The sequence below is a fragment of the Numenius arquata genome, chromosome 2, assembly GCF_964106895.1.
Source record: "Numenius arquata chromosome 2, bNumArq3.hap1.1, whole genome shotgun sequence".
In the NCBI taxonomy this organism is placed as follows: domain Eukaryota; kingdom Metazoa; phylum Chordata; class Aves; order Charadriiformes; family Scolopacidae; genus Numenius; species Numenius arquata.
Genome location: NC_133577.1, coordinates 38,683,616 through 38,697,669, shown reverse-complemented (window position 1 = coordinate 38,697,669; position 14,054 = coordinate 38,683,616). Strand labels below are relative to the sequence as shown.

General features: G+C 35.2%; 1 protein-coding gene across 1 annotated transcript in view; it reads right to left on the bottom strand.

The window, feature by feature from the left end:
• Positions 1–14,054, bottom strand: part of LRPPRC (leucine rich pentatricopeptide repeat containing) — a 93,385-nt gene that overhangs the window by 38,054 nt on the left and 41,277 nt on the right. The window contains exons 23-25 of the mRNA XM_074144521.1: positions 13,124–13,328; positions 4,913–5,037; positions 4,171–4,277 (exon numbers count right to left, since the gene is read on the bottom strand). Coding sequence (XP_074000622.1) covers positions 4,171–4,277; positions 4,913–5,037; positions 13,124–13,328 — 437 coding nt within the window. The remainder of the gene's footprint in view (positions 1–4,170; positions 4,278–4,912; positions 5,038–13,123; positions 13,329–14,054) is intronic.

Below are 14,054 nucleotides of genomic sequence, written 5' to 3'. Positions count from 1 at the left end.
CACAGATTCACAGACTATTTTGATAATTGCATTCAGCATGAATAATAAATGAAGGAAAAGGGTGAGTCTAGAAATATTCAACCATCACACAAGCAAAAGAGCTACAAGTATGAGATCTCAGTGCAAAATTCAGAAATGCTAAAATAATTAAAATTTGACCAAAAATGACAGACAACACCTATATTCTAACTACTTTAGGTAGCGAATTCTTTAAACCTCCATGCAGCATGCAAACAAGATAACAGAGTAACAGGTCAAGGAAGTAAATTCCTTCAGGGTTGTGTAACATTCTCTTTTTTATTCCCACTCTCCTGAATGACCTTCACATCCATCCAGCTCTCAACCACCAGCTCAATCAGGTTAATAAAGTGGCAGTCAACAACTGAGTAGACATATGGGAATTCCAATTGTCCAGTTCCGGCAACAGGCAAGAAGCTGTGTATTGGAGGGATTTGGGGGAGTAGGCTCTAGAAAATTCTCTTACCATTGATATACCAGATGTAAAAGACTACCAGGCCAAGCGACACTTCCAGACTCTCTGATCTACTATGTGGAGCTCTGAAGCAACACGTGAAGAATTACACAAGATCTCTCTCCAGGAGAAAATATGATTAGATATTTTGAAACTAAGACAATATTTTAGAAGACAGGTAAAGAAAATACTTTTCTAGAAGGTACTTTTTCGCTAATCCTATTTATTGAAAATTCATACCCCTTCTTTTAGCCAACATTAGTTTCAACGTAGTTTCATTTAGTTAAAGTAAAAATGTATTGACTCACTTTTGTTTGTTTCTTGTTTCTTTTTTATGAAAAACAAAATTGAAGGAAAAAAAGGCAATTAAACTGCCTTTCCAAGTAAGGGGAAAAATCCAAAATAACTAGAGCTAGATTTGATGACATAAAAGTCATTCTGTGCCACTCCAAGGGAAAGCAAGCTACTATGTGACCTTATGGTAACAGGCAAGGAGAGAGACGTGCCAACTTTGCTTTGACATGATCACCTTTGAAGGACTCGAGACAAAAGCTAACATCAGTTGAGGTATAATTAAGAACCGACGTCTAAATCATGGTTTGATGTACTAGGGGACCCAATGGTAGAACTTGTTCCCAGTGGACAGCAAAAGAGCATCTACCAGCACATTCATCTACCGGCATAACTTCAAGGGCTCAGGAATCTCCAGGCACAGCTAGAGTAAAACAGACTTTTACAGACTTTTAAAAAAAAAAGCAGACTTTTACTGCTCTGCTTTACAGAGCAGCCAAGGCTACCTCATTTGGAGGTATCGTCCCTGAGAGAGGCTTTTTCTTCTCTAGCTACCTGCCACAGAACAAAGGAGAACAGACTTCCAAAAGCTTAATAAGGCAGTCTAGCAACATTGCAAACTGTTACCTTATTAACCAAACTCTGTGAACCCTTAGAACTTAGCTGCATTTCCCTTCACAGTCTTCTCAATCACAGCTTCTCTTCCATTTAGCATCGCTTCAAAAGAGACTCACACCAGCAAACTACCACGTGCTTCAGTTTATTTGTTCTGGAACCTGTCAGGTGCGTTCTTTGCCTCAACTACTTTCTATTCCCCTCTCCTTGTCTTTTATGCTATCATTCTCTGCTTAGTCTTTCTGTCCTTCCAGCAAGCAGATAAGCCCCAGAGCTTTCAGCTTTCTTGCTGTGACAGTATCCCACAACACAAGCTTATATACATGTATGCACAACACATTTGTGACTGGATAACGTACATACACAACTGACCTATTTTTTATAATCTCACTCAAATCTTACCCTTTTTCCTTTCCCACTATTGTCGCCCAGTTGTATTTTACCAAAGATTGAGATTTAAATGTTATTTTCTTATTCTTGGGGCTTTGAGTTGCAGGTTTTTCAAAACAGCAGTTGTCATTAGGTTTCACATAAGCATCTAGGGTACCTCTTATTTCTAAAAATAGCAAGAGCAAGCAGAGGCAGTGGTCTCCAATGAGTAACACCCCATTCAAATGACCCTATCCCTCCGTGGGTTTCATTTCCTTAGCTCCTAAGGAATTTTTTTCCAGCTTAATTACTACCCTTTTAGATACTCTCTGTAGATACATTTAGGACAAATGAGACCACTAAAATCAACTGACCATCATAATTAGCAATACATGAAAAAAGTACATGCTGACTAATATGCACCAGCATCCCAAAAGAGGTACCAATTGATCACCTTTACTGAATATTATCGTACAAGAAAGGAAAACAGAAAAACAATCTGAGATGACCAACAAGAGAAGCAATTTAGTTGCAAAACCCACTGGACTAGAGAAAAGGATACACATACACCTTGTACTCTTATCTTCCACATTATATTCAACTTCCCAACAAACAAAAAAAGCAAACAGTAACTTGTTCATGGTTTAAAACAGTAAAAGCTATTTTCTTCTTCAGCAAAATATCCATTTTAAGATCCCCCCCCCCCCCCCCGAAAAAAATTCTTTGAAAATAGTTAACATATTGTTACATAATAAAAGAATACTTAAAATAGAACACACCTTACAGCAATTGATTTTGTGCCACTTTACCCACTGGTAAAACACATGCATAATATTCTTAGCTAAATTCCTATACTCCTAAAAATTCCAGAATTTAAAACCTCTTTTTCTCAATGGCACAAACAAAACTGTAATTCATACTTCATGGAAGTCATGCAGGAGCAAGAAAACCTACTCTAAATAGCATAAAAAGCCAGGAAAACTTCCGTTTAGTTGCCAGATATCAGGTGTTCAGATTTATGCCTACGTTGTCTGTCTGTGATTACTAATAATTTATCATCAATCACCAGATACTGAATATTTGCAGAGATAAGTTTGGCACCTATTAAGAAAATAACAAAAGTTTCAAAGCCTCAACAATTTGCGTACTATCCTATTCATGACTGCTGAACTGTAGCCACCAATATAAGTTTTGAGAAATTAAAGGCCAGTATCAAAGAAACAGCTGCTAAATCACACCAAGTACCAGTTTTATTCATTTAGCTTTAATTTTACTTCCAGTTCTTGGATTTGATCCTTTTACTTCCTGTATGCTTTAATTTCTATAAAAGAACTCAACTCCTCAGCACCGTCTTCTGTCAGATACTGATATTTCTATTCTTCTGTATTGTAAGACTTTGAGCTCCAAAAAGCCCTCCGAGAACAAAAATATCAATGCTTCAACATTGTGCTTAGCCATTTCCACACACCCCATAGCAGGACAGTATTGCTGCACTACAGACAAGCAGATCTTCAGTTAAGATATTTTAAATGCAAGAATTCTATTAGATAATTCAAGTAGGAATAACTGGTATTTCAAATATTCTAGGGGGAATTAGGAAAAAAGCATATTTCGCCTTAGGAAGGAAAAAAAAAAAAAAAACCCAAAATTAGGTTACAGAGTTGTGTATGTACATAACACAAAAAATGATGAGGACAAAGTGTTACTTTTTCTGCAAGATGCCTCCTCCCACACATTAAGCGGAAAACTTATGCAGCATTTTAAAAACATACAACTGTGTTAAGAAGAAAAATAATCACAATCTGGGCAGACTCTACAGCTGCCCCTTTGACTTATCAATTTCAGTAAGCACAATTTCAATCAAGTCTAGATAAAATATACTAATCCTAAATAGACCAAGTTTGTCACCTACCACTTCCTATAAGCTGCTTACTATCCTGAAAAAGAGAGAGAGAGAGAAGAAATGCTAAATTAAATGCCAAACAGTAGCAGACAGCGCTTGTTTGGCTGATTAACTTGTAGACAAGCATTACAAATAAATCTGAGCATGGTCTGCAGCAAATTAAATTCCAGTGCTTTTAAGAACAAAGAATTCCTTCGGCAAGAGGATTAGCAACTTTACACCCAGGAATGCCAGTTTAATTTAATTGTTCCACAATCCGATATTTAATATGCAAATATCATTTTGATATATAACAGAGAATTTGAAAAAGTGAGGAAACAATTTCAATATACAGCAAGACTGTCTCTCTTCTGAACTGTAATTATACAAAATAAAGCTGGTCGAGTTTTTTTTTTATTATTGGGATGGAATTCTATTAACATGAATCAGAACAAGTCTAATTAAAGGTTAAAAACTTTAAATGTTTCTAATTAAGAGTCTAAATAGTTGCACGATTACAGTGCTATAGTTAAAATCCCACCTCAATGACCTTCCTGGCCTCTTTGTATTTTCCTGTTTGCAAGAAGGCGAAGAAGAGATCATAAAGAGCCATCATGTCACCATATTCTCTGCTTATAAAATCTGAAACTAAAAAGAGAATAAAACTCATTAATTAACTAAATACATTAAAGCATTTTAATATGTCAGATATTCTGAATATTAATATTTTCCAAGCATCAGAATAATAACTCCAAGAATAAGCTATAAGGAAATAAATTTCAAAACTTATGGAACTATTACAACATATAACACAATTTGTCGTAGCTTTGCAGTTGAGCATATTTAAAATGTTTTTCTGTTTATCTGCACTGTATTTTCAATCACATTTAACACAATAGACTACATATTGGCATTGTATGCTTGTGAGTGACGATATAGGATTTCTTAACTATGCAACTATTTGAAAAACAGGGGTGTTTTACTATTGTGTCGTGTTACTATTAAGCTGTTTCTTACTAGTAATATACATTGCTAAAACAAGTACTAGCACTAATTGTTGAGAGCTTGATATTGTATTAGCCAAACATTAGGATTCTTTTACATTTAAAATTAATATCAATTTTCAATCCGAAGAATGTAGGCATCATTTAAGTGCTTTAAAGCTACACATATAAACACAATTTTTTTCTTGCAGTTGAAAGAAATAATATACAAGTCACGGAAGAAAAGACTCCATCAAACACACTGTACAACCAGAAAGCATTTGACTACATGCAACTAACCCTTTTGCAGAAGATCAGCGTCTCCTTTTTCTATCAGTCTGCAGTAGATGTTATGAAGCTGAAGAATTTTACCATACTTCTTATAACAGTTGATTAAAGCTTCCAGAGCTGCAGTCATGTCATCCCTTGTTGAATGAAAAAAAAACAAGAATAAAAACAATCAAACCTTCCAAACAGGAGCAGTGCATGCTGAACCCACTTTCATCTTGAAAATTTCAAGGAAAATTCATTCAGTGGCCTATAATTCAAGAGTATAATTTTTTTTTCCCCCCAATATGCTATAGTCATTTTTAAATCACAGGTAAAGTTTTCCTACAAACAAACACCATGTATGCTTGAAAACCACAGAAATCAAAACAGAACTACAGATTTATACTTAAACCTCTTGGCCATATAATTTTGATTGCATGACCACTGTTCACTATAAATTAACTAAAGGTGTGAGTACTCTTCATCATTGGAGGTGCTTATTTTTTTTAAGTAAAATTCGTAAGTTCTACTAGTTTCTACTGTGACAAAACCTCAGTTCCACAGAAATTTCAGTTTGTATTTGAGTTCTATATTTTTCTTATTAACTAATGTTGTGTACATATTACCTCCAAATGTCTCCATTAAGACATTTTCAATTTTTAAGGTCTTTGAAATTTTTCCACAGCATTTTTGCTTCAGTATAGATCTTCAGAGTTAACTAAGTTACCTACAGCTCTTTAGATTGCTTTATATTTGTTTTACACCTTAACAGACTAGATATAAATCATCTGTTGATTTCCATTTTGTCACAATTGCAGGGTTACCGTTTTTCTATTCTATATAAAGGTCAGAATCCAATGTGTGCTTTCTGCACAAAAAAAAAAAAAAGTGTTTTCTGAAATTAACTTAACAATATATTAAGGTACCAAAATGTTTTTTATGCTGGCCTATCCATGTCACATACAGCCATGGCACTGGTATATAACCATGGTACTAGTAAATTAGTGTGTCAGATGCTGACTTCCTTAAATGCACATATTCAGGAGCCTTTGAGCACCAAGTACCAGTAACAAGCACAATTCTTCATTGTTGTTATCTCAGTCCTTTGCTGACTTTTTTCCCTGTGTATACAGCATTACCACCTTCAGAAGTGTACATAGTTGAAATGCAAAACTGAAAAGCCATAAAAACAATCAGATCTGGAACTTCAAATAACAAATACAAATTAACATTCTGCTCTGTGCAACTAACAGAACTAAATCATCTGCTGCAGACCCTTTTTCTAAAGATTAGAACCCAATCTAAGAAACACCAAGCCAAAACCAACAGAGGACCACCACTGAAACGCTGGTAAAACAATATGTGAAGTTATTCTTTGAAGGGGAAGGTTTAAACTTTGTCTAAACAAACAAATCAAGACGACACACACAAAATGTTTTAAGTATCCAAACCTTCAACAAGACAGCATTTTTGATTTCAAAGGGCTTTCAAAAAAACAATCCAACCCCCTACTCCACTTCGCAGCAGCTGAAGGCCATAACAAAACTGACTTGAAATAATGATTTTGCATTCCTGAATATTGATCAATTGAACCTTAACAAATTAAGATATTACTGGTAAAACAAGCCAAATTCAGATGTCCTCTCCTCACATTGAATTTCTTGTGCTGCACAAATTTTGCTTTTCCAAAGAATGATCTCGACTATTATATACTATCTTCATCTAGGCTAATATTTTAAAAATTTTAAGAGTAAAACACAGAAGAAGAATTAATTTTGTTCAGTAATACTGGCATTCTGAAAATGAACCTAAGATGACGGATTTCTACCTTATCCCCCTTACTGAGCCCTGTTTACAGTGCATCTTCTGGCACCCCATGGAGTCATTTGAATTTTTGTCATTTGGGGTGAAGACTAAATTACAGGTTAATTTCAAAACTGCAAGTAGATGTTGCAGGCTAGATTACTGTCATAAAAGAGAAATACTATGGTAGTTACCATAGACAGATATAAAGCTTTATATAATCAGTGTTTTTCTCCTGCTTTAGATGCAAGTTCAGTTAACATCTAAAAAACAGTTTTACAGAAAACTACTCAATTTCTAAGGAGGCACAACAACATTTATACATTCAAATTAAAGTTTTCAGTGATAAATCTAGCTTTTCAGATTGATGCTCAAACAGCCATAGTATTGTCTCGGCTGTATTCCTAAAGGATTAAAGTGACTGTTTTTAGGTCAAAGCTATCAATAAATGAATGAATAATTGGAATGTCATTCAAACAGGAACGTTAAGAGTTTTCTAGACTATAAATGTATACTTCTGAAGGCATTAATACTGTATACGCAGAGGAAAAAAAGGCAGCAAAGAACTGAGATAACAAAAATGGAAATATTGTACTTGTTCCTGGTACTTACTGCTCAAAGGCGCCTGAATAAGTCTGCATTAAGGAGGTCAGTATCTTGCACACTAATTCACTAGACATTTGTTTTGAGTCTATCGAAATCTGATACATTTGTTCTGTTGCATTCAAGTAACAAACCATCCATCCACAGTTTACTAGATAACAGCATTTATAAAAAAGATACATGATAAAACTGGCAACAATCAGCTATAAAACAATAGAAGTTCAGCCTCTACAAAGAAATTGTTTGTACTACTACTGCAAAGAAAAAGACATCAAGCTTATGCTTATACTTGAGTTAATATGACTTATTCAACAACCTGCAGTACCTCTTGTCACAAGCTGCAATTAATTCCAAGTAAGTAGCAGCAACTACTTTTGTAAGCAGTTTATACAATCCTGTTAGAAAAGTCCAATGAAAATTAGGAACCTACTGTAGGCTTCAAATTTCAAGTATAGGTAACATTTTCATGTGTTTCTTGTTACAGCTCACTAATTTAAAAAGGAACTGCACAAAAAGATTTTCCACATTTTAAGAAAATGCTATTTAGACACAGGATTTTGAGCTAACAAACAGCCGTACATTTGAAAATAATTTGGCAGTCTTTCTGTATGAACTTATGCATGTTGTACACCCTTTTATCTTCCCAAAGGATACCTACTACACTACTAGATTAAAATCCTGGTCCAAAATTTCTATTTAATTAATATGGATCAAGTAAAAAAAAATAAATAAAGCCCATATACTCATTATCATGTTGGAAAAACCAGATTTCTGGTGTCAGTTTGGAAAAAACAGTATTTAAAATGTGAACACAGATGATCCATGCTTCATTTTGAGTTGGCCAGATACTACAGCTTTAAGTCACTCACAAATATTATCTGGTCAGGGCTAATACCTGTTCCACTTAAAGATTAGGTGTATTCTTCCCTCTCAGTGAAACTTGTTATTTTAAAAAAAGAGACACTATTATTTTTGAATGACAGAAGGAGCCTCAGTCATCACTGTATTATGCTTAGCCCTTATGTAATCCCAGAAGAGTCCTACTTGGGCATTATTTTTCAGCTAAACTGATGCTAGGGTTAAGATATCGTTAAGTTTTTGCATTCATTTAGTTTCTGTTTAGGATGCCTGTGAAGTCCAAGATACTATGGGCACTATCTTCCAAAATATTTGCATGGGCAATTTTACTCACACAAAGCTATTTGAAGAGACAAAATTACTCAGATGCCCGAGTGTTTGCAGAACACGCTCCGTAGCAGGACTGGCGATAACGTGCAGGGATACAGCATCCCCCTTCGATTTCAACAAGCCACTCCCCTCTTGCTTCAAGAATGTTGCACTAAATCTAACCCTTTTACTTGTAATAAACAACTTTCCCAACCAGAGAGTCTGCCTGATAAAAATAAGACTCCAAATATTGATTTTAATTGGAATGAAGTGCTGCAACATTATGCATAAAGCTTTAGTGAAGTGGCAATTTACCTAAGGGGTTTACTGATTGAAAAGCTCTCAAACCTGAAATCACTAGAGAGGTAGAAAGAAAAAAGGGACTCTCTGGGGTGGGGGTGGAGGGTAGACTGGTAAAACAAATCCCTCTCTACAAATCTGAAGCAGATGTTAGTGTAGAGGGAAGTCAATTCAGCAAGGTACAATCAGCTTTACAAAAATTATTCTGTTAAAAGAGAACGGGCTCTTGAAAGAGCTAAATGTTTTTCTGTTCATTTGCTATACTAAGGAATCTTCAAGGAGACTGGTGTTGCAATTACAACTAATCCTCCCCAAAAAATTAACTGTGTTGAAGGCTTTGTAATTTCCCTAGGTACAATTTAGCTGTCACTTACTTTAAAATTTACTCAAACATGCGTTCCGAACAGCACTAACTTCACATGTCAAGTGCTTTCCAGCCAATTGAGTCTAAACTGGAAGTCGGTGTTAAACAACTGAATGATTAGACAAGATAGCTCATTTCCCTGCTCTTTTGTTCAGAATAAAATGCCACATTTACATTATCAGACTCAACAGGATTTTCTGACAGAGGGAGAAAAAACCCTAGTGAACACTGTCCGTACCAAGCACATGAAGCCTGTCATTTACCAATCATCCTTCAAAAAGCAATAGCCATGAATGTAACTTAATTACGACCCAATGATCCTTGACAAAAAATCATCTTATCACTGTCCTGTCCCCATAGGGCAAACAAGACACTTTTGTCCTTTGGCACTGATGATGCTAAATTCCTAATTGCAATAATGGAGTAAGAGAGCCAAACATCCCTAATTTCACTGCAACACGTAAAGAGTTTTAATATTAATATTTGAAATAAAGCTGCTAAAAATTAGAAAAAACTCTACCCACTAGAGATATTTTTCCCCCCACTAAAAATATCACCTCATTTCAAACAATGCCTACTTTTAAAAGTAAATTTAAAAGTCAATTAAATTTTATGTGCTACAGAATCACAAACTAAATCACAGGTGAATTTAACTCCGTGAAAACAGCACAAGAAGGATTGTCAAGGCACTGGATTCACACTGTATCTACTACATAAGAACCTAAACAAAATGGGTACACATGAGATTAATCACAAACCAGCACACAATGCTTTACTGGACAGCACTGTATTAAAATACACTGACCATTTTTAAAGAAACACAATTCAGCTATAGCCTTTTGATAGTTTAAAATACAGATATTAACTGCCTGCGTTCACTGACTTCAGGCTACAAAATATTTTGTTCATACAGTCTGTAACATAATGTTTCCATAGTTTACCTGCAAATTTTCTTCCCTCTGCTTAAAATCATTTACGATACAGGGAATTAGTAAATTTCAAACGTGAAGCTGTTTTGTCTTGTTTCTCTTCTCAGAGGTGATATTATTCAAGGAGAACAGAAACAAACTTATGTTAAAGAAAAGACAGGAACCACATAAAGTTTTTAAGATGTGTATTCCTATTTTTGGTTGTATGGAAGTGGTTTGGGCAAAAATCAGTAGTTACTGTATCTGTTAATTTACCATCCTGTAAGTGGGTATTATCAAAGCATGGGATAGCACAGGAGCAGGTTAGCTTCATAAACCTCCTCAGTTTTGTAAACCAGCTCATGTTCAAATGCTTCCCCTGACAGTTGGCAGAGAAGGTAAAAGCCAGAACTACAATCCTCAAAATCATAAGAAAGTTTATATGGTGTAGGTAACATAACTTCCTCCGATTATTATCAGTTGGAAGAACCAGTTCAAAAGTAAGAGCTATTTAAAGAAAAAGTACAAGCTCTTCATATCCTTGCAGCTTTTAGAAACTAAAATTTTTGTCATACCGTCCCAGGCAGGTTTATCACCTTGGATGACAAACCAAGATTCCACATATGGGTTGTCTCCACTTCTAATGCGATTTCACCACCTTGAGAAACTCTTCAGAGTCATAAATAAAAATCATACAATTAAAAACGGGTGTGGTTACCCCTAAATTTACTCAGGGTAAAAAAAACCCCAAGATAGTACAAACTCTCTCTCTAGTTACTTTAGTTAAGTATTTCTCAAAATATTAAAGGCAAAATGTACGTTCTACTAGAATATTAGGTTTTCTTTGCTGTTGTCAAGTTACACTGTTCATCGTCAACCATTTTTTTTCTTTTCCATGCTCTGCTGTAGATTGTCACTTTTAACACGTGCTAAGGACTTAACAAGAATTTCACAATATTCAGGACTGGGTTCAGAGAAAAGGGGTAGATGAAAACATTTTACACCTACAATTGTTGAAATCTTCAAAAGTAAATCACAGATTCCTTTACAAGCAATTAAAAAGTTTGAAATAAATTAAGAACACAAAACACTAGCACAACCACTGCTGTGGAACATTAAAAAACATCCCAGAGCTAATTTCAGAGGCATGCTGACGACCTGCAGCTAAATGACAGCATTTCAGCATGATACTCGAGCTGTAGGATGGCAAATAGTAAGCACTACTGCTGCAAGAAATGACTAACACTTATTTCAGTCACTCATAACTTTCAAAAACTCTTCTCCAAGAAAAGAAAAGGAAAAAAAAAAAAGAATCAGTGAAATTCATTTATTCCTCCCAGGCAAATTCTGTAGAAAAAGCTTCCCTGTTCTGTTCTGTCTTGACACTGGAGAGGAAGCAAGTCTCTCTGTCTCTCCACCCATGAGGCGGCAAAAAACCCACAGGAAACGAGCTTACTTTGTATTGTGTTAATACATACGAAAGGTATTAAGAGTTACTCCAATGAATATCAACAACTTGTAGCCATGCAGTTCCACAGCATGGAATCACTTTCTCCTTTAAACACCTAATCTCATCAAGAGTGCCTTTATTAAAAATAACTTTTTAGGAAGTTTTACCAAACATTTATAATTCAAAAGAATGTGGAATCAAACTAAAATAACACTCTTTACTGTCCTCCTTTGCATACACACATGATCACATCTTTATTTACATCATCAATAATACTTCTGAAAAGAACCCAAGTAGGACCATGTATAGGTTGCATGCCAAAGTGCATAAAGCAATTATGTAAAATGCAGCTGCTCTTACTGCACACTGCAAAGCATATCAGATATTTTTCCGACACATTGGTTACATATGATTGCAGTTAAATTACTTTCATAAACATCTGCCTTGTCTTGTGATGTAACCAAGGCAGTGTTGCTGACTGAAAACATGTACACTACATTCTTAACTGTTGACCACCACACTAAAATACTATTTTTAGAAGAGAAGGTACATGCAGCTACCAAGAGTTACATCTTTTTGACAAAAATTTTGAATACAGAAAACTGTACACAGACCTTGCATATCCAGAATACTTAAAAACTAAAAAACTCTACATAGTAACAGAAATATTAATACGCATCTTCGAGGCTGACTTACAGGATACCATGAGAAATTCACTAATTTCATAGGTACTATATTTAAGCCAAGAACATTTCGTATACCTGAACGAAACGGCAAGAAATTGATCAATCACTCCAGCTGCAAGAGATTAAAATCCAGCAACCACATAAATGTCGTAAGAAAAAAAAAAGGATTATTGTGCATACAGTAAAGGAAGTTAAAAGTTACTAAGAAATTGTTATACAGTTCATACATACCTTGACTCAAATATGCCATACCTTATAATGAAATTTATGCAAAGGAACATGACACACGGAATTACAGATACTTCCTGCCAGAATGATGTATGAACTTCCTTTTCTCTATTAAATGGTACTAGAAGTATATGGCGGGGGGAGGGAGGATCACAACAGACAATCCAGACAGCACTTTCGTTGAATTTTAAATTCAGCAACATTGATGTTATTGCCAATAGACTGCTAATTATTTGAATTATGTGATTTAAAAATATTTCCGTGTTCAACAACAGCCCTTCAACTCACCTGAGATGTATTGGATGGCACAGCAAAATAATGCTGTTTTGATGGCAAAGCACATAGTATTTAACCACAAGAGCTGAAAATATACCTATCATGCTCTGAATAGGTATCTTGTCAAAAAGACTTTAGAACCAAGTAACTCATAAGCATATTCCAATATACAGCCACTTTGTCTCTAATGTGTCCATAAAACTCAGCTGCTGTTCCCACAGACCATGACATGATGTCTAACTGATGAAAATAGACTTTCCTAATTTAAGAAAAACAAATATGTTTATTACTATTCCTAAATCACTTAATTATTATATATGCATGCGTGTGTGCACGCTTCTATGCGTGAGCACTTCCCAACGTGAATGTGCAGCTGAGTATAGCATACACAGGTCATACAACACAAATAAATATCCTATCATAACTTCTTTCATCTGAAGCCCAAACATTGCTTACTTTTCAAGGTGAACTGTAATCAGAGGGGAATGAAGGACAGCAGTTTCTGCCAACCCCAGGTTCACAATGGTCTCATGTAATCGATGAACTGTTTCAACTTCACCTCTCATGGCAGCAGCATTAAGAATGCGGAAAAAAGATGCAACTGTTCTGTCTGAGATAGGAACATCCTTCTCTTTCATCTCCGTTAGAATGTTAATAGCATCTACAATGAAACAACACAAAAGACCCTTAGGTAATTTCATGTAGGGAAAACAAACTGCTATTAAAACAGCATTTCAAACCCAGCAGGAATGTAAATTCTGGCGTATAATGCCGATTTCAAGTTAATTACTACTTGCATTTCTAAACGAGACTACAATTATAAATCCACAATAGCATGGTTTTATCATTTTGCTGCAACTTTGACTACAAATTATAGATAGGAACTGTGTGCCCACTCTGCACCACATAACCCTGTATAGCCTGCCCTATAGCTGCAAGATTCTACTAAATGGATGCTTTTATCGTTCAATGCTAACATCTGCTAAATCACTCCATTGTTTCTTCAGCAGATGGCTTGTCACGAGGCCAGATAATAAAGATATGTTTACACTGTATATACAGCCAGACTAATGGTCTGATACCGATAGGGCCTGTTTGCTGTGTCGATACTAATTAGCCAAGGAGAGCCAATGAAAGCTTTCTAACAGACTGCATGTTAAAACATTAGGTTCATTAAGCTTCATTAGTAAGGCAGAAACAAACATTTTGGTATATGGAATAAGTGCATTTTTATAATGTTCTTAATTATTGCATAGACAGAATGTTTTGACCACTTCACATTTGGCTACATTTATGAATTGTTTTATTTTTTGAGGGACATTTATGCTCTTAAAAGCAAGCTAATCTTTTCAAACGGCTTTAATGTAGAGGTGGTCATGATCTGATT